Source organism: Harpegnathos saltator, unplaced genomic scaffold (assembly GCF_003227715.2).
Source record: "Harpegnathos saltator strain DR-91 unplaced genomic scaffold, Hsal_v8.6 scaffold227, whole genome shotgun sequence".
Taxonomy (NCBI): Eukaryota; Metazoa; Arthropoda; class Insecta; order Hymenoptera; family Formicidae; genus Harpegnathos; species Harpegnathos saltator.
The window spans coordinates 172,265-199,426 of record NW_020230014.1 but is presented as its reverse complement, the minus strand read 5'-3'; the positions used below and the strand labels follow the sequence as shown (position 1 = coordinate 199,426).

The 27,162-nt window shown below is 35.5% G+C and overlaps 1 protein-coding gene across 2 annotated transcripts in view; it reads right to left on the bottom strand.

The window, feature by feature from the left end:
- The window catches only part of Vps45 (vacuolar protein sorting 45), a 64,127-nt gene that overhangs the window by 10,085 nt on the left and 26,880 nt on the right, over positions 1 to 27,162 (bottom strand). For both annotated transcript variants that reach the window (XM_025298614.1, XM_025298615.1), the window contains exons 3-4: positions 24,994 to 25,143; positions 24,473 to 24,852 (exon numbers count right to left, since the gene is read on the bottom strand). In XM_025298614.1, the coding sequence (XP_025154399.1) occupies positions 24,473 to 24,852; positions 24,994 to 25,143 (530 nt within the window). The remainder of the gene's footprint in view (positions 1 to 24,472; positions 24,853 to 24,993; positions 25,144 to 27,162) is intronic.

Below are 27,162 nucleotides of genomic sequence, written 5' to 3'. Positions count from 1 at the left end.
GTAGATGAAATTCTTTTAAAACTTTTCGTCTCATTTTTGGTAAGATAAGATTTGGTATGCGCTCCCTAAGGTCTGCCAAGTCAGCAGGTTTTGTTGCGTACACATTGTAATAAACTATTTGTAAATTGTTATGAGACTTACAAATCATTTGTAGGAACTCATCCTTATTCTTCGGTAAGAAAGGTAGCACAGATGTGATCTCCACATGTAGTATCCTCAAAAAAACATGTCGACGGGTTTTTGGTTATCGGACCCTTCTTTATCGAAGAAAATTTATTAGATGCTAGGTACTAGATGCAGATCGTATTCATCATACAAGTAACAAATTACTTGTTCGTATATCAAGTCAAAGTAATTTCTTTTGCAAAGTAAGAAATTACCTTCGGTAGTCGTCAAAATGGTATTGACTGAAAGGAAAAGAATTACAATATTGATGATGCGAGGATATGGTGACCGTGTTAGGTCCTTAGGACAAGTAGCGACTTTGTTTAATGATACTTATGCAGATCGTGAACCAATTTCAAAGTCTACAGTTCAAAAAACTGTCAGACGATTCGAAGAAACGGGATCTGTCAAGTACCGCCCGCGGAGTGGTAAACTAAAATCAGCGACACATTTCGATAAAAGTTTGGATGTGATGCAATTATTTGCAGAAAATCCTAATTCTTCGATAAGGTAGCATAGGCGACTGAAGTTAATAGATTTTCCATTCATAAAATTATAATGAAAGAAAAATGACATCTTTTCAAAATAAAATTTACTCAGGAGCTAGCGGAATGTGATTTCGATAGAAGAAATGAGTTTTGCGATGAAATGATGCGTCGATATGATAATGATAACAGATCACTTCCGAACGACATCTCTTAACGTTATCTAGGGAGAGGAGAGTGTCGTGAGCGTGGAGCGTCGGGTAGCTCAGTAGTGGTTTAGAGCAGTCGCCCGGCAAGCGAAAGACCCGGGTTCGATTCCCGGTCTAGCGACTACCGCGCTCTCGATATTTTTCCCTCTTCGGAACGAAAATAAGATGCAGGTCTCGAATGCACGGCGTCCCGTCGCCACCTAGTACGCCCTCCTTCTTTCATGGTACCATGTACTTTCATTCTACCATGAAAGAAGGAGGGCGTACTAGGTGGCGACGCACAGTAGGCCAGAAGCCCCGTTTAAGTGGACAAAACTTCTTCTTGGTCGAATTAATCGTCGGAGATAGTTTCTACTAATTTGTAAGTATCTTAAAACATGTGTTTACATTTTTAACAATCGTAGGACTTTGTAAAAAAGAAGTTTCTTAACATATGAGCGTATAAAAAAAGAGTTAAATATGCTATAATCGTAATTTTTTTCTTATTTAAATATGAGTTTAGAATTAATATTCTAAATATATTTTAAAAGCATTTTAAAAAATTTTAAATAAAAGTAAACTATAAATCATGTTCCTCTGTAAAGAAATATCTACATGTCAAATATAAAGTCGTTATATTTAATCTTTTTGAAATATGTAAATGAATATATATACTTATATTTATTCATCATCTGAATCATTAATATGCTCATTATTTTCCGTAGGATCAAGAAGAGTAGAAACTTCTAGACTGAAACTTCTTTTTCTTGGAAGAAGTGACCTATGCGACGATATTATCGGATCCGAGGATATCAGGAAAATATGCATCAAATCTTCATTCGTCGCAATTCTTGAAATTTTCCGAGTGAATTTCTCCCGGAATGCCCTGAAGTCTTTGTTACGAGATTCTTGGGCCTCTTCACTCATCATTCCAATAGGGAGCAAGGACACCGAAAGCACATCTGAACCATGTATGAGTATTTTATGCACTGATGCTGACATCGGATACCAGGGATACTCTTTCACATACAAGCGTGCAGTGTCTAATGCTTAATCTTTAAACGCACTTGCATTAATAGCATATCCACAGGATAACGTTTTTAGAACAACAGCGCATCTGGAAATGAGGATTTCATTGATGTGTGTTATTTCTGCAGACTTAGTCGAATTTTCGAAGAAACGAGCCAAATTTCCATCGTGAGTCGTGCCTTTCCCATGGATAACATTGCCAACGGGCAAGCCCATTTTAGAATGGAAACGGTGCTTGATATATGCTTGCCTAGTGTCTATCTGGGTCTTCGTATCTTTTCTCTTTTGCCATGACTTTGTATCTAATTTTACTGAGACGTGATATAACCACTCAAAGAATCGGATATAAGCATGGAGAGTTGAAAGACCAAATTCGCACACGTTTCTATCAATTTGCCTCTTTAACACTTTATCGACATCATTCATATCCGCAGGAGTAGCACCACACATATTACATTTTTGCGCCGAATTAGTATTGGTCAATGCATTGCACGTCTTCCCATCAATCATCGTCATGCACAGATCATGATGAACTGTTACATGGAGCATACTTGGAATTTGCACTTCTGAGGCAACTAATTCACAAGTTTTTTATCCATGTTTACTTTTTCCATCCGTATTACTTTTGCAGATTCTTTGATAAATTCAAACTTTATTGCTCTGCAATATCGGGTGGAGGAAGGTCGAGGATTTTGCCATATGACTATTTTCGAGCCATTTTCTGACAGAGCATAGAGTTGAAGAGGCACTAAACAAGTCATAAATAAATCGTTATCCGATTGCTGTGAATCCGTGAAGATTTGCTTATAAAGAGAGTGGCCGCTGCTCCCATCACAACCCCACTTCGAGATTAAATGTATATTATTATACATATTCTTCGGTAAACGCAGTATAATTTCTGATTGTAGTTGGATTATTCGGCGAACAGTGAGATCTAATAATGCCTGTAACTCGATTTCCGATTTTGTCTCTGTTATATGGACAGACTCTTTTGGTGGATAACATTCTGCTTTAGCCTCACGCACTTTGTTGTAAGAAGGATAAATATCTGCTCCACGAGATTTCGCTTGAGTCCATATTATTTGGTATGAATGTTTCGTTAATCCAGCTTCCATTAAAAATGCTAGTGCTTCTACAGGTGTATAAGTAGTGACATTAGCAATACGTTTGGCAGCACTCCAAGACTCATTAATTTTTTTTGAGCGCGAAGGCGTTGTCATAAGCACTTCTTTATTAATTTTGCTTCTTCATATTTCTTGTCTGAACGTAAATTCTTTTGTAGAGCATATACTAACTGTTCAGTACTTCAGTACTTCAGTATTTTTGTTACAGAGGTCATCTGTTTTTTGCTTCTTACTTCGTTCACTGCACGATCCGAAATCTTTTTGTGGCCGGCCGCTTCGATTTAATTGAGATATTATGGAACTCTTACCTGTGTGGATTAACAAAATTCAAAGTGACTATCTAATTCAAATTCTCATTAGATCTCATTATATTTTCAAGTTATCATTAGATTAAGTCATTTAACTTTACCTGGGATTGAAACTGTAACAACAGTATCAAGCCAATTTGAATTATTTTCCATAAAACGTTTCTTATTCCGATCACAATCCTCCCACTTTTTTTTTATCTTGGAATAATTCTTGGAATTTTCGCACCTCAGATTTTAATGTTACACTCAAGGAATCAATACACAACATATTTTTTATGAAAAGATCTGCAGATTAGTACCGCGAATTCCACGAGGCTGAAGATGTTGACATCAACGCATCAAACAGCTCTCGTCGTGTAATTTTGAAAGACATTTTCGATTAAAAGAAACACACAAAACAGAAATTGTACCATAACACGATGTGCTAGCTATTACAGACGCACAGCTCTTTCGACTGAAACGCAAGACGCTACAAAAAATGGACGCTGCACAATATAACAAATGACGCAGTCCGATCAGCATTCCATTGAACAGTCGAGAAATATTTTCTCGTTAAAAGCGACATGCATCGTACAAACATAATAGCTTAGAAACACATAAAATAGATATAAAAATTTATTAATTATAAAAATTGATAAGGTTTTTATGATATTTAATCAATAAAATGTGAAAAGGATGAGGGAAACCGATATAAGATGCGTCGACTCTCATTATCCCCTTCTTATATTTTATCTGATCATTAATGTGTCATTTTTACAAAAATGTATCGACTAACATATAGCTTTTTAATTTTTGAAATAAAAAATAATATTAAAAAATACTATTCTCTTTTTAATCTTACCATCTAAATGTTTCATATGCGTTTCGTGGTATGCGAAAGTGCATGTTTTCTACTGAACATAGTACGTCTGTGTACAGAAAAATGAAAATTTTTCGAAAAGGAGCAAATATGAACAGATACACTTTTGTGTAAACCTTTTTAGTATTTTTGTCTTCCTATTTATGAAAAAAACAGAGTGGGGTCTCGTGAGGCTTTTTTGTAGCTCTCGAGAAATAATTTTGCTATTGTAATGTACATCGTTACAACAAATTAAAATTTTTTTCTTTATATCTACTCGATATTCCATCTTATCGCATAATAGTTTTAAGATAAGAAGGTTTAAGGAAACTAAAAAAAATTACATTGCCTTTATTGTTAATGTTTTTGCAAAATGCCAGACAATCGTATTACTACTAAAATTCATGAAACGTTTCGCAGTCTTTCACAATCTCGGACATTGAGCATAGTTTTATCGTCATTCTGACGATGATACTCAATGTGATTTATATTTTCATATACTTTGGATATTTCTACATAATATTGTAGTAATTAGAAATCCTTGTCATAACTTTTATTTTTGAGGTTTTGTCCATTAAAATGGGGTTTCTGGCCCACTGTGCAACGGGACGCCGTGCGTTCGGGACCTGCATCTTATTTTCGTTCCGAAGAGAGAAAAATATCGAGAGCGCGGTAGTCGCTAGACCGGGGAATCGAACCCGGGTCTTTCGCTTGCCGGGCGACTGCACTAAACCACTGAGCTACCTGATGCTCCACGCTCACGACATTCTCCTCTTCCTAAATAACGTTGAGAGATGTCGATGTGATAGTGATAATGATAACACTTTTCTTGATAATATCATTTTTTCCGATGAAGCTTCTTTCGAATTAAATGAAACGGTAAATCGTCAAAATTGCCGCTTTGGAGTGACGAAAACCCTCTGGATGCGTGATCTCCACACAGTATCCCCAAAAACTAAACATGTGGGCGTACTTTTGCGAATGTGGTATTACCGGGTCCTTCTTTATCGAAGGATATTTAAATGCGAACACTTATCTAGATTTATTGCGAAATCAAATAGTTCCTGCTATTGACGATTTTTTTGATGGAAATATACAAAATATTTGGTTTCAACAAGATGGTGCACCGCCACACTATGCAGTAGTAGTACGTCAATTTTTAACTGATACTTTCCCAAACCGATGGATAAGAAGACGTGGAGAAATAGAGTGGCCCCCTAGATCACCAGATCATTCTCCATTGGACTATTTTTTATGGGGATATATTAAAAACAATGGATACGCAATGAAACCTGCTAACTTGGCAGACCTTAGGAAACTCATACTGCACCAAGTAAATCTTATCTCACCAGAAATGAGATGAAACATTTTAAATGAATTTCATCTACGATTAGATCATTGACAAGCAGCAAAAGGAAGACAATTTAAACATTTAATTCAGTAAAAACCCGTTTACATACACACGCCCACATATATATATACACACACACGCACACGCACGCACGCACGTACGTACGCACGCGCACACACACACGCGCACACACACACGCACACGCGCACACACACACACTCACGCGCGCACACACACACACACACACACACACACACACACGCACGCACGCACGCACGCACGCACGCACGCACGCACGCGCGCACGCGCGCACGCGCACACATACGCACGCACACGCAAACACGCGCGCGCGCGCGCACACACACACACACACGCAGCCACAGCATACATATATACATACACACACATATATACACATACACACACGGGTGTAAAGTCCGACCATGCAACCTCCACGCGGTACATGCTGGATAATACTAATGCTGGCGGCACTGTAAATTCTAAAGCTCATAACTCAGACAATTCTTAACAAAAATAAGTCATCAAGTAGCGTTTTCGAAACGTCTCGCTGTCATTTTTAACACTGTGTGATAAAAAATGGGGTGTTCCATTTAAAAACATCATGTTGGCCTTGACCTCGCCTTGACCCCTCCACTCAAGGTCAAACGGATATGATCATTCAATGAAGAACTTTTAAAACCCTACAACTCTGATTAGAAACATTTTTCTCAGAAACGTTTCGTTTTTTCGAAATATTTCACCGTTTCCAGACTTTTCTAACCAGAATTTTCAATCACCCTGTATATACAAGTTGCGTGAAAAGTTCGCGGGGCGAAACTGAAATAAAGAATATCAAATTCTAAAAATGATTTTATTCAATATAGTCTCCATTAACTTCAATACACTTGGCCCAATGGCTCTCCAATAATTTTATTCCATCGCGGAAATGTGTTTCTGGAAGGTCTGCGAAATATGCCTTTACGGCTGCTATAGCTTCTTCATTCGAAATGCTTTCCACGGAGGAATTGTTTCAGGTTTCGGGACAGATAGAAGTCGCTGAGTGCCAAATCTGGCGAATACGGTGGATGATTAAGCAATTTATACTTCAATTCATTGAATTTAGACATTGACAAAACACTTGTGTGAGCAGGTACGTTGTCTTGATGGAAAATATTATCTGTTTGTGCTGCAAACCAGGTCTTTTCTCACGAATTTTTGCGTCCAATTGATCCAAATGTTACAATAATATTCAGAGTTAATTGTTTTACCTTTTTCCAGATAGTCAATTAACAAAATCCCTTTAGCATCTCAAAAAACTGATGCCAAAACTTTTTTTGCCGATCTTTCATGCTTTCTTTGCTTTGGAGATGAACATCCAGCTTCAGTCCACTGTAAACGTTCCTGTTTCAATTTAGGATCATGGTGATAGATCCAAGTCTCATCCATAGTTATAAAACGATGCACAAAATCGGTTTTATTCTTCTTAAAACGATCCAAATGACGCTGAGAAATTTGCTTTCGAGCGAGTTTTTGTTGAATTGTTAACGTGCGGCACCACTTTTCCAAACACCTTTTTCATTTGTAATTCTTTATGCATAATATGCCGTACCCGTTCATCTGAAATGTCTATGGTATGAGCAATTTCACGTGTAGTCACACTTGGATCTTCAGAAACAATAACATGTATTTGCTCAATGATTTCTAGTGTTGATGCGCTTTTTGGACGTCCACTGCGTGGATCATCTTCAATGCTTGTAAGACCACGTTGAAACTCAAGTGCCCATTTACAAACCATTGTTTTTTAAGGAGCAGATTCCCCTAACACATTTACCATCTCGGAATGAATTTACATTGCCTTTAAACCTTTTTTAACAAAGAACTCAATCACTGCACGCTGTTTCAAATTTTCCATTGCAAACAAATATACTGACATGTCAACTTCAATTGGCTTGTAAACACAGAAAGAATTGACAGATGGAAATGAAACCTAACCTAAGTTCATGTGAAGAGTGATTCTATATAACCGACTACTATTTATAATTCTACCGATTACTTATAGATGCCGCTCCGTGAACTTTTCACGCAACCTGTACGTGTGTATGTATTTATGTGTACATGATGAGTACTCCCATATAAATTTAAGTTTTTATAACTCAAAATATATAAGAAAACGTAATAAAATACGTTCAGGGATTTTAGTCTCAAAATTAATGTTTCTTCCCATTTTTCATCATTTTCCAAGTTTTCCCTGCTACAGATATCATTTTTATGATCATTTTCGGATTCTATGACTCAAAATACGTAAAAATGCGTAAAATTTATTCATTTACCTAACGATTCCCAAAGCTTTAATTTTGCATATATTCATTTTTTTCATATTTTACTTCATCAAAAGTTGCACAACGTACAATAATTTTGTAAATTATACAGTTTTGCGAATTCTTTACAAAGAATGCAAGAAGTGATGAAATGTTTTTGAGTAAGATTTTATTTATAGACAAAGCATTATTTATAAATTAATCTTGGGAATATGCACTACTGATCAATTGAAAATCGACGGTGGTTAAGAAAGGTAATTCATCAAAGACCTTGATCTGAAAATGTTTGATGTGAAATTGTTAGTAATCAAATAATTGGCCCGTATTCCATTGACAGAATATTGAACAGCCGCAAGTATAAATAATTTTGGTAAATATTTATAATAATGGACCACTTTCTCACGATCTTCATATTGACATATATTATAAAACTAACCTTCCTAAGTAACAATCAAAAGGTTTTAGCCATCGCCCATTGTTTATTAAAACGTTATTGAGAAAGAAAGTTTAATAAATATAATTTTCAGACATTGTATTAGGTGTACAACTTTGCTTCCGCCGTTTTTTCCGGAATTCGAGGCTTTTATTGTAAAAAACTGGTTATACATTTATGATTCAAAGTATTGTCCATCGCTGGCCACTATTTTTACTCATCTTTCGGGCAGCGTACGAATTCCGCGTTGAAAAAACTGGTCATCTTTTGAAGCGATCCACGAATCGATCCAATTTCTTACTTCTTCATAAGACCGGAAGTGCTGGTCAACCAGGCCGTGTGCCACTGATCGAAACAGGTGATAGTGAGAGGGAGCAACGTCTGGAGAATACGGCGGGTGGGATAGGACTTCCCATTTCAACGTTTCCAAGTATGTCTTGACCACTTTCGCAACATGGGGTATTGTTATGCGAGTATGCTGCAATGCTGTATGCGAGTATGTCGAGTATTGTTATGCTGCAAAATCACTTGATCGTATCTCTCGTTGTATTGCGGCCGTTTGTCTTTCAATGCTCGGCTCAAACGCATTAATTGCGTTCGATAACGATCGCCTGTGATTGTTTCAGTCGGTTTTAACAGCTCATGATACACTACGCCGAGCTGGTCCCACCAAATACAGAGCATGACCTTGGAGCCGTGAATATTCGGTTTGGCCGTCGACGTGGAAGCATGGCCAGGATATGCCCATGATTTTCTGCGCTTGGGGTTATCGTAATAAACCCATTTTTCGTCCTCAGTCACAATGCGATGCAAAAATCCCTTCCGTCTTTGCCTTTCAAGCAACTGTTCACAAGCAAACAAACGCCGTTCAACATCTTTCGGTTTCAACTCGTACGGCACCCAATTTCCTTGCTTCTGAATTATTCCCATGTCTTTGAGGCGTTTTGAAATTGCTTGTTGAGTTACTCCCAATGATCGTGCCAATTCTTCTTAACTTTGACACGAGTCTTCATTAAGTAATGCCTCCAATTCTGCATCTTCGAAAACCTTCTCTCTTCCATCGCTATACTGGTCTTCGACGTGAAAATCACCGTTCTTGAAGTGTTGAACCACTCACGACACATTCTTTCACTAATAGCGGCCTCACCATAAGTATTTGAGAGCATTCGATGAGCCTCAGCCGCAGAGTTCTTCATATTGAAGCAGAAAATTAAAACCTCCCGCAAATGACGAGAATTTGGAAACTGACATTTTCAATCGAAAATAACTTGATGATGCAGACACAAATCGACTAATGTTTCTATGGGATTATGTTGACAGATGCCCAAGTTTATTGCATGACGTCTATGATCTATTTATTTCGACCACTACTTACCGCTAAAGCCATCTATAGGAAAACGGCTAAAGCAAACACCTAATAATTTAAATATGATCACTGAACTGCTCTGTATCACTAGTAAACGCATACTGCTGCTTGCTCTATTGACGACTGTTCCGACGCTCGAAACATTTCGTCATTTCTAAAGATCGTTTAGAATGATACAAATGAAATTTTTGGAAGGGGATTGCCAGAAGAGATAAAGAGCTTCAACACAACATAGAGAGTTGTAACAGAAACTAATATTTTATATATACGATATAAGATTACGAAAAATTATTTCATACTATTTCATACAATAGTTTAACCCTTTGCGGTCGGCCGATTTCGAAAAGATCGATAAACATTGATATCTGTAAGTTGATCTAAACATTTGAATCTATTATAGCATCGGGAGGATAGTATTCTTTCATTATCGCTAGTCTCGTTTGCAGTGCCACGCGCCAGGCGATCATGAATGCCAGCCTGGCGGCACCGACTTCTACGACGACTTGCGAATGCCGCCACTGTGGTGGCATCGACCGCAAAGGGTTAATAGCACTCCTATATATTTCGTAACAATATTTTTATTCCTATTTCCATTGCAATTATTATACAAAAATTTTCTCATACACTATATATTTTATAGATAAGATTTACGGTTTTTTTGCAATTTAAATCATTAATAATATATTTAACAAACACTAATATATTTAAGAAACGTAGTTTTATTATTTATTAATATTTTGTTTCATTTTTATGTTTACAGAATAAAAAAAACCATATAGCAGGGTTCGAACTTCAGCCGTCAGCTCGGTAGTTCGTTACCTTCGCTGCTGCGCTACGCTTCGTTAAACACCCTTCTTACTAACTCGTACACTTGTTGGCTTCCTTTAGACCGTTTTTTCTCGAAAACGAAGAGGTATTGCATCGTATGCTATTACCATAAGTTATTAGTAGTCAAGTACTATTAACTCCGTAAATTTCGTTCCAAACCGTTTCCCGGTCGATGCGTCCTCCCCTTGTCAGATATATTAAACAGATTCTGAGAAAACTAGCAAAGACCCCTACGCAAGGTTTGGCACAAGTAAATTACTTGAATGCAAACCTGGCAAGACCTTAGAGGTCTTCGCTATTCTTTTCAAAATCTGTTATTTTAGTATATCATAGACTTATTAATGTAGTAAAACAAAAAATTTAATTGGCCTTACGTAAGGGCCTTTGCTAATCATTTCGGAATCTAAAATTACAAGAATATATGAAAGGAATTTTTGGATATAATAACTTTTGGTAATTATACAGTTAAGCCTCTTCTCTGCTCACATATGTTTAAAGTTTATCCTATCTCGATGTACACGGTGTCGAAAAATTATGCTCGATTAATGAAACTTCTTTTGTTAATAACTTTTTAACAAACAACGAGCGCCATCTGAAACCTTTTGTACTACATGGGCTGAAAAGTCTTTGGTCTGACATATAGATGGCGCCACAAACTAAAAATCCCTATACTTCCTATAGAGTACCAACCTTAACTTAGATGCTGTAAAAATTTCATGATATTTCGTTGACTCGTGTACAAGTTATAGCTTTCGAAGTGACGTTACCTCTGAATTTATCTTTACTATGGAAAAAAGTGAATTTCGTGTTTTGATTAAACATTGCTTCCTGATGGGAAAAAACACTGTTGAAGCAAAGGCATGGCTTGATAAATGTTACGGCACATCTGCCCCACCGAATTCAACCATCAAATATTGGTTTGCTGAGTTTCGTCGTAACCGTACGAGCACAAATGATGCACCACGTTTAGGAAGGCCAAATGAGGCAGTTACTCCAGAAAACATCCAGAAAATCAGTGAAATCGTATTGAATGACCGCAAAATGAAATTGAGTGAGCTAGCTAACATAATAGGCATTTCAAAGGAACGCGTTGGTCATATCATTCATGAATATTTACACATGAAAAAGCTTTGCGCGCGTTGTGTGCCGCGTTTTTTGACAATTGAGCAAAAAGCGGAACTTGTTCGACTTTCAAAGCAAAATCTGGCCCTGTTTAACCGCAATAAGAAGGAGTTTTTGCGTCGATTTGTCACAATGGATGAAACATGGATCCATCATTACACACCGGAGTCCAATCGGCAGCCAGCGGAGTGGTTATTGCCTGGTGAAAGCCGTCCGAAGCGCCCGAAGACACAACAATCAGCCGGCAAGGTTTTGGCCAGTATTTTTTGGGATGCGCATAACATAATATTCATTGATTATCTTGAACATGGTAAAACTATCAATAAAGAATATTACTGTACATTACTGGATCGATTGGACGACGAGGTCAAGGTCAAACGGCCACATTTGGCAAAGAAAAAAATTTTGTTTCACCAAGACAATGCTCCAGCTCACTCGGCTCGCGATACGACCGATAAATTAAAGAAATTGCGCTATGAATTGGTCCCGCATCCCCCGTATTCTCCAGACCTGGCCCCTAGCGACTATTTCCTTTTTCCCCGACTGAAGCAGTGGCTCGCTGGTAAAAGATTTTACTCGAATGAGGAGGTCAAGTTGGAAACAAATGCCTATTTTGAGGGACTTGACACCGAGCACCATAAGACCGGCATCGAAATGTTAGCGGACCGTTACACTAAGTGTATTGCTCTAAATGGAGATTATGTCGAGGAATAAAACACTTTTTTCATTAAAAAATCGTTTTTTCATTGTTAAGCCAAAGACTTTTCATGTAGTACATTGCATAAAGTGACAACATATGTCAAGGTCAAAGTTATTGAAAGTGCATCCCCTATACTGCATAATTACTTTTTAGTGATAATCAAGGACAAACCTTCTGTAGGGGTTTTTGCGAGAAGTATTCACAAGACTTATTATTTTAATATAAGATAGATTTATCAATTTAATAAGATGAAACATTCAAACAAAATAATTATCCGAAAAACTAACATTTTTATTATAATTTAATTTTATCAAATACTGTCATTATTTCCAAATTTTAATTGTTAATAACGCTTTAATAACCAAAGATTAATTGCTAAAACCTTCTGAAGTTTATTCAAGAAGATATTCTCAATAACATACAGCCTGTTTAAAAGGACATCCTAATTTCTCAGAGCCAAGAAATAGATTTTTTTTTTACTTTCGATAGTATATACCCTCGAAAATGTTCTTCTAAATTTTTAGGAAAAAATTCGAAGTATTTCAGACATTATAGGCGTCTGCACTGATCTAGCTCTTTCGGCCGCCGGCCCGCTAAAAAATTATTAATTCAAACAAAAACATAAAAAACGAAACAAAAGCTATAAAGAAAAGATATCAAGAAAAAATTCACAGCCTAAAAAAGCGCAGTTGACGAACAAATTGATGCAGGATTTCTCATTACATTATGATTTATCAATACGCCGTCACCCAGATTTTATTGAAAATATGAAAAATGAAATTTGGGCAACTTTTTTTCATAAAATTTCAACCGACGAGCAGCTGCAACATTCGTACTGTCCTGCTGCAGCTGACTTCTAGTGGCGGCAGCACGAGACGGCGAGTATTTTGAATAATTACACACATCCACCTCCTTTAGATGACAATGTTCAAGAAGTGTTATAACCGATTTACGAGGACTTATCAGCAGATGACTTTTTGGAGCGATGTTTGGGAAACAACACGTAAAACAACGAAAGTTTTAACGCTTGTGTGTGGCATTTGGTTCCCAAACATATTTTTGCTGGCCTAAAAATAATTGAGATTGCTGCATATATGTCTGCATGTATTTCTAATGAAGGTTTTAACACTCTCTTAAAAACACGCACGACCAACGTGTCAACCGCCGCAGTACCGATGTCTCTAAAGAAAGTAAAATAGCTCGAAGAGAGCAATGAGCATGTGAATCACAAGCTTACGAGGAAGCTGAAGGCACTTTGTATGCAGCAGGCATTAATTGAAAGTAAGTAACTTTTACATATAAAAATTCGTGATGCAAAACTCTAAACGCGTTTTTCTCAAAATCACTTTTTTTTATGCGGCGGACACAATTACAAAAAATCTACTTGATCAATCGGTCCGAACTTCTAATGTTATTCTATACATTAGTGGCTACCCGAGTAGAAATTAAAAACGGAGCTGAAAAGGGCTTAGATACCAGGTACGTAAATATGAAACCGGAATTTTTGTATAGAAAATACACGTTTATTGTATGAAAATGATAAAAAATATTTTATTCGAAGTATTGCCCATCCGTAGCTATACATTTTTTCCATCTGTCTGACAATTTGTGGATGCCACGTGAAAAAAACTGTTGCTCTTTTGAGGCAAACCAGTCATCGAGCCATTTTCGTAAGTGAAACGCTGCTCAGCACGTGCGTGTCCCATTGATGTAAATAAATAGTAATCGGACGGAGCCAAGTCTGGTGAGTAAGCCGCATGCGAAAGTATTTCCCAACTAAACGACTCAATCGTTTCCTTCACCAGTTTTGCAGTGTGTGATGGTGCATTATCATGAAGCAAAATCACTTTGTGTTGCCTTTTTCGATATTCTGGTCGTTTTTCACGCAAAGCTTGATTCAAATCGATCATTTGTTGTCGGTAGCGTTCAGTATGAATGGTTTCGCCAGGTTTTAGCAGTTCATAATAGATCACACCCTTCTGATCCCACCAAACACAAAGCATTGTCTTCCGTCCATAGCGATTTGGCCTTGCAGTCGATGTCGATGGTTCGCCTGGAGTTACCCATGATCTTTTACGCTTAGGATTCTCAAAATATATTCACTTTTCATCGCCAGTCACAATTCGATGTAGAAATGACTTTATTTTGTACCTGGCGAGCAGCATTTCGCAAGTGGTTTTTCGGTTTTCCTGCTGTTTTTCATTCAGTTCATGTGGAACCCATTTTCCCATCTTCTGGATCTTTCCCATGGCTTTCAAACGTATGGAGACGTATGGATTCTCGTTTCACATTTAATTGATCCGCGAGTTGTTGTTGCGTTTGAGCGTCATCCTCATCCAACAACGCTTGCAATTCGCTGTCTTCAAACTTTTTCGATGGTCTTCCACGTTCTTCGTTTCTCACGTCAAAATCGCCACGTTTGAATTTTTTAAACCACTCAAAGCACTGTGATTTACCAAGAGCATGTTCACCGTAAGCTTCGACAATCATTCGATGCGATTCTGCAGCAGTTTTCTTCAAATGGTAACAGAAAATCAATGCTGTCCGCAAATCGTAGCTTCCAGGCACAAAATTCGACATGTTCAACGCTATTACAAACTATGCTGTTGTATGAAACTTGTATTGTTGTGAGTTGAAAATCTTTATCAGATGTCAACAAATGGAAATGGCGCCAATGACGCGGTTTGACGGTAACTACATTGACAGTTAGGGCAATCTATGGGCAAATTCCGGTTTCATATTTACAGACCTGGTAAATATATACTTTTTATTTCATATATCTTTTTTTTTCATACAGTTGTTCCTATAATACAATTATATAACATCTATTGATATAATATACCCATAATAATATTATTTAATATCAATATAGTTACAATAAAAATATTTTATACTTTTAGTTTTTCTTGGTTCTTTTTCTGATATTCTTTCTTTTTTTTCCTTTCTTCTTTTTTCGTATTTATCATCATCTGAAAAATTATTAATACTTTACTACTCATATAATATAATGTTGAAAATTGAGACGTAAGATATCTTAAAGACGTCTTATGTTCTGATGCCCTGAAGACGATTTGAAGACGTCTTATGTTCCGATCTTGAACATTGTGCTATGTGGATATTCTGTAACATTCTATAGTAAGTATATGTAACATTATGAATATATAATAAATGTTAAACAAATATATAATAAATGTTTTATATAAAAAATGCATTATATGTAATTTTAAATTAACTGATAAAATATAAAACATAAAAACAATTCAAAACAAAATAAAGAACAAAATATTATATATTAACATTATACAAGGTGTCCGGTTAGGTATGCTATACAACTCGCCAAGCAGCTGCCGTTACAGATAGATTAGATCAAACTGAACAAAAAATTTCTGTACCATTTTGCAAACTACCATGTAAAAAATTTGAGTTTTTCACCAAAGAAGATTCATTGAATGATCATGCGCCAGATAAACTGTAATAGCGATGTCTACCGTGTGTTTGTGTATTAGGCTGAAGAAAAAGGTCCTCTATTTCGCAAATAATCATGTAGACTTTTAGTTATTAATTAAAAAGATTAATACATTATTACACATAGTCATACATCAATCTTTTTTAATTAATAACTAAAAATCTATCTGATGATTTGCGAAATAATAAAGGATTTTTTTGTTCACTTTAGTCTAACATACAAGCACAGACGGTGACAGACGTCGCTATCATAGCTCATCCTACTTATGGAGTGTGATTACACGAATCTTTTTTGATTAATAACTGAAAGTTGTACGTAGTTGTATACAAAATGGTAAAGGGATTTTTTGTTCAGTTTGACTTTATCGACCTGTACACGGTGATTGCTTGGTGAGAGTTCATTGTACTCAGTGAACAGTTTCAGTAATATATTCATAACTGAAAATCAGTGTATATTCACTACTTTCAATAATATTTCACTATAAGAAAATTATTCACTATAAGAGTACTATTACAACTTTAAATGTGTTACGGTCTTAGCAGAATGATTAATTTGCCAATCATTTTGATAAAACCTTAACACATTTAAAGTCATTACAATATTCTCTTCAAACAAAGCAGTGAAATGTCACTGAAAGCAATAAATATACACTGATTTTCAGTTATAAATATACTATTGAAACTATTTAGTGAGTATACTATTATGACTTGAAGTGTGTTACAGTCTGTAAAGTAAGAGTGTGCACAAATGGCAGTTAGCTTCAAATATCCCATACAGCACAGACAATTGCAGCAATATTGCTGCAATGTTGCAACATTGCACATTGCAGTGCAATATTGCAGGCATTGCAAAAATAATACTTTGCATTATTATATATCTGCAATGTTGTAGCAACATTTCAAATTGCGGTTATTATTAAAAAATTATACGAGATATCGCTAAATAGAAGAGCACTTTTTCGTTCCTCTCGCTTAGCTCTACGCTCCTATGGAGTTGGTATGTTACAGTTATGGGACACTTTGTATATTGCTCTAATTCTCATATGTAATCACCAATCACATTTAATCACTACAATTTAATCACTACGAGTTTTACAATGATTTAGTTTCATATCCCAAACTTATACGTCTTATTAATTCAAGAATAGTTACCGCAAGTCTTTAAGACCTGTATTATTCCAAATAGTAAGGTGACATCTTATTGACGTCTATTGAGTCAATAAAACGGCATCCTTTTAAGATATCATTTTATTCTTTGAAATATTACAGATCTTGGGAACTTTCTGTGACTATTCTTGTTTGATGTCAGAAATGAAAATAATGGTATATTAATCTTTTTTTTTCATGTACGTTAAAATAAGAGATTTCCATAAAACGACACTTATGATTGATTTTATAAATTTGTAAAATGTTCTGAACACTTTTCTTTTGCTGTATGATAATCATTCACTGTCAATAATTAGTGAAATTTATACAAATGTTGAGTTGAACATATTATCTTTCATGATTATTGTTACAGAATTTTTATGGAAAATTATTGATTATCACAACAAGAGGAAAGTGTGTCCAGAATATTTTATAAATTTGTTAGATCTATCACAAATATCCTCTAGAATATATCTATATAACAAAAACAATTTTTGGAATACGATCTTTCGCTTCTGCCGTCATTAAATAAAAACTTTCCAGGAAATTCTCAATATATACAGTGTCTCATTTTAAAGGACGTATTCAAATATCTCAAAAACACTGCATTAAATCGAAAAATGGTTCAGACAAAAGTTGTTTGGCTTGAAAGAGTACATAAGATAGTGACAGCATTTTTGTTTATAGATGACGTCACTTTCGAGATATTCACTGATCATCAATTTTCTTAAACAGAAATCCAATCTCTTATTATATCATCTTTTTCTATCAACTAATTTGAACAACTTTTGTTTGAAATATTTTTTTATTTGTTTAATATTTTTTGAGATATTTAAGGAAAACTTGGTAACTTTTTCAACATTTAACTTACGATATCTCGCTAATTATTCATCGAAATAAGAAATAGTATTAGACTTTTTTACTTTATTTACTATCAAGAATATATTACTATAATAGTACCCTAACTTTTGTTAATTTAATAATTTTGGAATTTCCAAAGGTCGATAAGTTAACAAAAGTTAGGGCACTATTATAGTAATATATTCTTGATAGTAAATAAAATAAAAAAGTAATACTATTTTTTCTTTCGACGAATAGTTAGCGAGATATCGTAAGTTAAATGTTGGAAAAGTTACCAAGTTTTTCTTAAATATCTAAAAAAATATTAAGCAAATAAAAAAATGTTTCAGACGAAAGTTGTTCAAATTAGTTGGTCGAAAAAGATGATATAATAAAAGATTGGGATTTCTATTTAAGAAAATTGATAATTAGTGAATATCTCGAAGGTGGCGCCATCTATAAACAAAATGCTATCGCTGTTTTATGTCCCCCTTCAAGCCAAGCAACTTTTGTCTGAAACATTTTTCGATTTAACGCAGTGTTTTTGAGATATTTGAGTGGGTCCTTTAAAATGGGACACCCTGTATATACATATATACATATATATATATAAAGCATTATTGCATACAAATTATATTACAAATGTTGCTGCAATGTTACACTGCAATGTTACTGCAATATTTCATTGCAATATTGCTGCAAGCGGACATTTTACCTTTGCTGCAAGATTGCAGCAACATTGCAGCAACATTTCGCATCATTTCTGCAATGTTGCAATCTTGCAAAACAACGTTGCTGCAATGTTGTTGCAACGGTGCTGTATGGGATCGTCCTAGTTTTCTTATGAGCCGATAGATGAAATCTTTGTTGTGAATGCTTTGTCCCAAAAGATTCAGTTGGCGTTGAACTCTAACCTGAGAAACAAGTTAACCACCATGAGTGCTGCATACGCATCGCGCTACGAGGCTATGTTCCTTTGTTCCCACCCCAAAGGACCAAAAATGTCATATGCAGTGGCTGCTAAATACATGGGAAAGTCAAAATCGTGCGTCGCTAAGTGGGTTCAGCAATATAAGAAGATCAAAAATGTCGATGACATGCCAGAACGTGGCTTGATAGGCAAAGTAACGCCGAATATGGAAAAAAAAATTGTGAATTTGTTTAAGCGGAATCCGACCTTAATGCTTAAAACTTATGAGAAGTGTTTGTTGCTGACTGCTGAACGATGCTTCATAAAAAAAAAACGAGGACTGGATTTTACAGGAAGACAACGACCCAAAACACCGGAGTAAGCTTTGCACCGAGTGGGAAGAGCAGTCTGGCATCGTCACACTTGATTGGCTATCGCAGTCGCCAGATGCAAATCCCATTGAAAATGTGTGGGCATATCTCAAGCACGAGCTTCGAGGAAAAAGAGTGTGCACTTTGAAGCAGCTGACACGACAAATTCGTCTCATTTGGAGGTCTTTACCGAACGAATACGCAGTCAACTTAGTGGAAAGTATGCCTCGGAGATACCAGGCAATTATCAATGCCGGTGGTGACTGGACTCATTATTAATGGTATAGCATTTTTCTTCTCATGGAGTACAACAAATCCATGTACTTAAAAATCATTAAAAATAAATTTTTCTACACATTAACCCGTGCACGCTCTTACTTTATAGACTGTACATACAAAAGTTTTATAAATGCAGATAATTGGTCTGTTTTTTGTAGCTGCACTGCTGAATTGGTGCAATAAGTTAAAGTAATATAAATATATGTTTTCTCACTTTTGATCTGTTCTTTGAGACAAATTTGAGTTTGTGAGACAAATATAGGTTTTCTCACTCTAGCTTATTGCACCAGTTCAGCAGTGCAGCTACAAAGAACAAACCATATATAACTTGATCGTTGAAAGATTAAGTTCAGTAATTAAGATATATAATCTGCACATATAAAACTTCTGCATGTAACACCTTTCAAGTTGTAATAGTATTCATTGAACAGTTTCAGTAGTATACTTTTTACTGAAAATTAATATATATTCACTGCTTTTAATGACGTGTCACTGATTCACTGTAAGAATACTGTTACAATTTTAAATGTATCACGGCCTTAATTTTGATGTACACAACACTTAAAGAAATGTTTATAACATACCTGTTAAATTCAGTATATACGTAAAAATATCAGTATTTTCTTCACTATATCCTTTTCCACATATTTCTTTCACTGTATCCTTTCCACGTGTCACTACTGCCGGTCCGCAGGAAACTCTCGCGCGCATGCGCATGAAAGAAACGTTAGCAGTGCTGTGAAACAGTTGCATTCAAGCCAGAGCCTATTCACGAAATTTCCTTCAAAATTTGCCTTTCTACGCTCTATCTAGGCCCACGGATGGCAGGCCTTGTTAGGAGCATCCTCGTAAGTGCCTAGCCAGAGCCTATCCACGAAACTCTATTCAAAGTTTGCCTTTCTACGTTCTATCTAGGCCCAAGGATGGCAGGCCTTGTTAGGAGTATCCTCGTAAGTGTCTAGCCAGAGCCACAGACTTCTATAGTATAACTAGACTGCTAACTCCCTCGTATACTGTAGCACAAAATTGACCCCAAAAAGTATGTATTACATAAGGGAATCAAACATCTGCGCATGCGTGAATTGGTAGTCTACAAGAAGAGAGGCTACATAAGCAATATGACCCATCTAATTAGAAGAAATGTGTTTTGATTCAACCAATCAGACGTGAATGTCGGACCACTAGGACCGTACATACTTTTCGGGGTCATGTATTGAGTCGGAGTTAGCAGTCTAGTTATACTATAGAAGTCTGTGGCCAGAGCTCATCCACGAAACTCCATTCAAAGTTTGCCTTTCTACGCTCCATCTAGGCCTAATGATGGCAGGCCTTGTTAGGAGTATCCTCGTAAGTGCCCTAGCTAGAGCCTATCCACGAAACTCCATTCAAAGTTTGCTGATCAATTAATATTTTCCTATTTAAGAAAATGCAATTTTTTGGGTCCTTAACTTTAAAAGTTCTTCATTAAAAAAACTTTTACTCGGTATTTTTTTTTCAAGCGTCATACGAGACAATTTCATATATTAGGAGCGCAAAAAAGTTCTGAGCCTTTTTTTGCAAAATTCAAAATTTATTTAAAAACAAACAAAACTATTAATCAACGAAATATTTCCCGTTTGCATCGATGACCTTTTGCCATCTTTCGGGCAGCTTGCGAATTCCCTGATGGTAGAAGCTCACCGGTTTCGAGGCGATAAAGTCATCAATGCATTTTCGTATCTCTTCAAGTGTCACAAAATGTGTATCAGCCAAGAAATGCTGCAGAGACCGGAATAGGTAGTAATCGGAAGGCGCCATGTCTGAGTTATACGCCGCGTGCGGGAGAAGTTCCCAGCCTAACGCAAAGATATGGTCCTGAGTCACTTTCGCAACATGTGGTTGGGCATTGTCATGAAGCAGTATCACTTTACGACGTCCTTTGCCAGTAAATGGCCTCTTTTCTTGAAACGCATCGCTCAAATTGCTCAATTGTTGCTGATAGCGATCTGCCGTTACTGTTTCACCCGGCTGTAACAACTCGTAATACAATACACCTTTCCAATCCCACCATATGCAAAGCAAAACCTTCTTGGCGTGGATATTGGTCTTTGGCGTCGATGTCGAAGGTTGACCAGGGTCAACCCATGATTTTTTACGCTTCGGATTATCATAAAGTATCCACTTTTCATCATCTGTAATGATTTGGTGCAGAAAATCCTTTTTCCGGAACCTTGAAAGCAAAGTGAGTGCCGTGTCACGCCGTCGATTTTTGTTGTCTTCGGACAATGCATGCGGAACCCATCTGCCTTCCTTTTGAACTTTTCCCATTGCATGTAAACGTGTGGAAATGGCTTGTCGCGTAACGTCAAGTTGCTCTGCAAGCTCCTTTTCAGTTTGTGCAGAGTTTATATCCAACAATGCTTGCAGTTCGTCCGTTTCAATCTTTTGAGGGCGTCCAGCACGCGGTTCATTTTCAAGACTGAAGTCTCCTTGGCGAAATTTTTGATACCACCTTTTACACGTAGCATAACTTACAGCGTTCTCTCCATATGCAACACAGATCATTTCAGTGGCTTCAGCAGCATTTTTCTTCAGATGAAACGCGAAGTGGATGGAAAATCGAATATGCTCTTTTGTTATTGCCATCGTGAACACTGCTGATTTTAAGGTTATGTGCATCAAACACCAAATCGCACGATGTTTCGAAAGACCAAATGTCACTGCTTTAAAACCGCAAGAGGGCGGGAAAATTAATGTAATTTAAATTGTGGTTTCAGTAGTATGAAATCTAGGGCTCAGAACTTTTTTTGCGCTCCTAATAAAAATTAAAAATATATTAATTATTTTGTTTTAGATAATCCAGTCGACTGCAATCGCGCGCCAGCGAGCCATCAGTTTTTGGAGGCGCTATTGCAAACTGTAAATATTTTTATGAAAAAGCTGGAAAAAAATTAAAAAAAAATTTTTTATATAAATTAAGACTCGCAAATATAGTAAAAAAAAGTTTCACTCAATATGTCCTCATTTAATCATAAAAAAAAAATTCCTGAAAATCAGCAAAATTTTCAGCCGAGAAAATAGGATGTCCCTTTAATAAAAGCATGTCCGGTAAAACCTTTACATGGAAGCTGCGAAATAGAAAATTTTAACGGTAATTCAACAGTAGAAGGACTCTTCTTCCAAGATGTTTTATAGAAAAAATTTCAGTTGTTATTTGATTTTCATGATAGAAATACTATTTTGCCATGAGTGCCGCATAGGTATCGCGATTCAAAGTCATGTTTCTCTATATACATCAGAAAAAACTGAAAATCACTAAGCGCTTGCTAAATATATGAGAAGGTCTAAGGCATATATAGATAAGAGAAGTTACTTAGAAGTGGAAAACTTCGAATTAAAGATGCATGTTTGAAATTACTTTTCAAAGCAAGGATTTGGTACCACGCATATCTTCATAGACAACGTGAACACTACCAAAATGATTAAAATGTATGAACTTCTTACCATCTACCTAAAAATGGTTTAAAAGGAAAAATAACTAGAAGAGGATAATATCCCAAAACGTTGAAATTTTTTTTTACTATATGGAAACAAAAAAATGACATTGGCTGTCACAGATACTGGATTTAAATTCCATCAAAAACGTTTGGGCATTAACCATTTCGTTGGCACTAAGAAAAGCATCAACTGACCTAACATAGCAACATATGAATCATAAATAATTGATTTTTATAAACATCAGTACTAAAATGTTTCTCGGGTGACTGAAGTCGAATTTGAGATAAAAATATGAAAATTCAAAATAGCAAATCTAAAATAGCAGCCAAAAAGTGTATCTGATTTTTCATGAAATTCGATATGTAGTTTTCCAAGTTGCTGAATATGAATTTCAAAATTCAAAATGGCGAATCCAATATGGTAGTCAAAAAAGGAAATTGTTGTGATTATTGTGAAACTCGATATCTAGAGGTTTTCCAGGTTGCTAAAAACGAATTTGAGTTCAAAACTTGAAAATTCAAGGTAGTATGTGTAACATGACTAGATTTTTTTTAGAAAGAAGGAGGATCCATAAAGCCTGTTTTCGGCACCCTTCAAAATTGGACCAAAATGGCTGGAATCACTTCCTTATACCCTTGGAAGTAATATTTAGTCAATTCCTAAACGGAAGTATTTAGAGTGTATATTTCAAGTATACATGGTGCATCAGCGCACTCGTATCAAGCATTTCTTTGGAAAACTAAGCGTTTCTGAGAAAAATGTTTCAGATAAAAGTTGTATGGTTTCTAAGGGGGACATAAGATGGTGTCATTGGTTTGACCTTGGATAGTCATTTGAAAGTCACGTGAATGTCGATTTCAATATTTTATATAGAACCCCATATTTTTACATATACAATTTTGAAGGGTGTCGAAAACCGGCTTTAGTGACCCTCCTCCTTTAATAAAGAAACATTTTGGATCCGCCATTTTGAACTGCCATATTTTGACTTCAAATTCTTATTCAGTACCTGAAAAACTCCCAGATACCGAGTTTCATAATAACAAGATAGATTTTTATTTTTTTGGTCTGCCATTTTGGATCCGGCATTTTGAATTGCCATATTTTGACTTCAAATTCTTACTCAGTAACCTCAAAAACCTTAGAATACCAATTTTTACGAAAATCGGGTCAATTAATAAAAAAATAAACGATGTGCGCATTAGTGCGTCTATGCCATTTATGGCACGTCTTTATGCAAAAGTGTGTCAATGCCAACGAAGCGATTAATGAAACTTAAGCTTCGTAGAAAGAAAATTTAGAAGGTCAAGAAGTTAGTTCGACAAATTCGATTGGCTTGGAGATTTTTATTTCAAGAATATGCTATAAAATAAAAAGATACTACGCAATTATTGATAATAAAGGCAACTGGCTCAGTTATTAATAATAAAACATCACAGTTCTAATCAAATAGAATGTGGGTATCTTTTTCCAAGTTATTATAATAAATTGTTTTCGAATTATGCCGGATACGATCTTATCAAACAAACTATATCAAAATCAAATTCGTCGGAACTATATTTGTTAAAAGAAATAATTATCCTTTTTCGTTCAGTTTAATCTTTAAATACATAAAGGATATACTTACTATCAAATATTTTGTATATATGCAACACCAAAATATTATTTTAATGATATATGTGCCACTACTCTTATTGATTCAGATATCAATACATAAAAAGGTACTTACATTCGCATAAAAATCATCGTGTTCCGCACTCAGAACAACTTCTTTTAATTCTTTTGAGATGCCTTTTACATGAGATAAATTAACACGATTATTATTAATTGTCAATAACTCGTGTACCATTGCTTGATATGTCCATTGATTTAATAAAGGTGTAACAGGATCATCTCTTCTGTCAACTATTAGAAGGATAGGATTAGATTCCTGTCTGAATTCAAAGGAATTAGATTCTTTACTAAGCACTTCCCTTATTTTCTCTGCTAATCTCTTAGCCATATCAGAACTATTTTGATATCTAATATATGGACATTTTTTTAACGATAGTAAAACAGAAGTTATTCCTTGGACAGTTCTATGTAAATGCACTGGATTCCATGTTAATCCTTGAATCATAATATAAATAATGGACGCTATCAATAAATAGTATAGTAAGATAGAAATTTATTAAAGTTTATCATAAATCTCTGTGACATACTTATTATATAATATAATTATCTATATATTTATTTATAAAATAAAACTACCTTCTGAGCATGCATTTATACCAAGTGAAAATAAATGTGGACTAATTGCTAGATAATCCGCATAATATTCATGTACTTCTCTGACTATTTCTTGTTCATCGCTTTCTGACAAAAGTTTTATATCTGCTTTTGCAATAATATTACTGAAATCTAACACAAATTATTATTAGTAATATATATTTTTTATAGGGTGCTCAATAATAGTCGTCTTTAGTAATATTCCTTATTTAACAGAAATCAAACGATATTATGACATCAAATACATAGAAATTTTGATTATATTCATAACGAACCAATGCAACATTCCTAATTTATTCGAATTTTCACAATAATCAAGCTTTCAACTCAGATACATGAAAATCTAAAACATAATAATATGATGTAATATTGTATAGAGAAAGAGCATTGTGCCAGCTTATAAGGATATCGCATTCCAAGATAACTTCGGATAATTCGATGGAAAGGATAAATTTTTAATCCTCACATACACGGTTGTACGTTCACTGACGAGCGTAACCAATGATCTTACCAACATCGACGTAGATTAAGCAGTCACTATGACAAATTATTTACAATTACACATGCACGATGAAAGAGAAATGTACCCTCTTGCCCCATTTATCTTAGCACAGGTCAAATAAAAATAAAGCTCTACAGGATGTCCTATTTTAAATGAGCTAGGCAAAAATCTCAAAAAATATGAAAGATACTAAGAAACGTTTCAGACAAAAGTTGTATGGTTTCAAAGAGGACATAAAACAACTATCAGTTTGTTTATAGAAAGTGCCACTTTCGAGATATTTACTGATCATTTCTTAAATGGAAACCTCAATTTTTTTATTACATCATCTTTTTCTACTAATTAATTTGAATAACTTTTATCTGAAATATTTTTTTATTTGCCTAATATATTTTGAGATATTTAAGGAAAATTTGGTAACTTTTTCAATATTTAATTTACGATATCTCGCTAATCATTTGTCGGAAGAAAACATAATACTAGACTCTATTTGGTCTCAAGAATATTTTGTTATAATAATGTCCTAACTTTTGTTAATTTATTGACTTTTGGAAATCTCAAAATCATCAAACTCATCAAATCTGCTACGCAGATGATATATTGATACTGGCCGGGAATGGAGACTGGGGGGACGCAGTATCCACTGCCAACATTGCAGTGGTCTGTGCCATGCGCACCATCCGCCAGCTAGGTCTGATGGTAACGGAACACAAGAGACCTTGTTCCAGAAGAAGAAGACCAGACCATCCTAGGCTCAGCTGCGGGTAGGGAAAGTTAGAGTTCCCATAGAGGCCCAAATACGTTATCTGAGCCTTACGTTGGATGGCACGTGATGCTTTAAACATTTCAAGCCCCCCGACTAAATGTCATGTCGGCTTCCCTCGGGTGACTAATGTCCAATGTCGAGGACCTAATTGGAAGACTCATCATTTATACACTCAAACGCAAAAAACCCGGTACACTAAAAATTTGGGAAAAAATTACAAAATTTCAATTGATCATAACTTGGTAAATAATGAAGATACAAATATGCGCAGAAATGCAAAATGAAGCTTGAAACGTCCTCTTTAAGAATATCTGAATGACAATTATGCTCGGCCATTTTTTTCAAAATGACGGATGATAAAGTGAGAGGATGCAAAATTGATAATCAAAGGTCCGTGTTTGCGATGGTGCATGGTGTGCATCAGGTATCGCAGCGTAATGGGACCAAATGCACATGAAAGTATAGAGTGTTATCTTTAAAATGCTACTTTACCGAGCTCGATGTGATCATTTTTCACTGAGTTGTTCCAAATCTTGCTAAAAATGCGGTTTTCTTGTTAAATTTGCATAATTCAGTGAATAAGTATCGCATCAAGCTCTATAACGAAGTATTTTAAAGAAAACATTCTATACTTTTAGGTACTTTTCGTCCCATTGAGCTGCGACACTTACTTTGCTCCATGCGCCGTCGCACGCTCGAACCTTTCTTTAGCAACTTTTCATGTTCTCCTTTTTATCACCCGCCATTTTGAAAAAATATCGTTGCGCACAATTTCGATAGATCTTTCGAAAAGTACGGTTTCAAAGCTTTCAAACCGTTTTTGAAATTTGCTGCTAGGATATTTAGGTGTCGAGATATTCAATTTCGAATTTGCAACAAATGT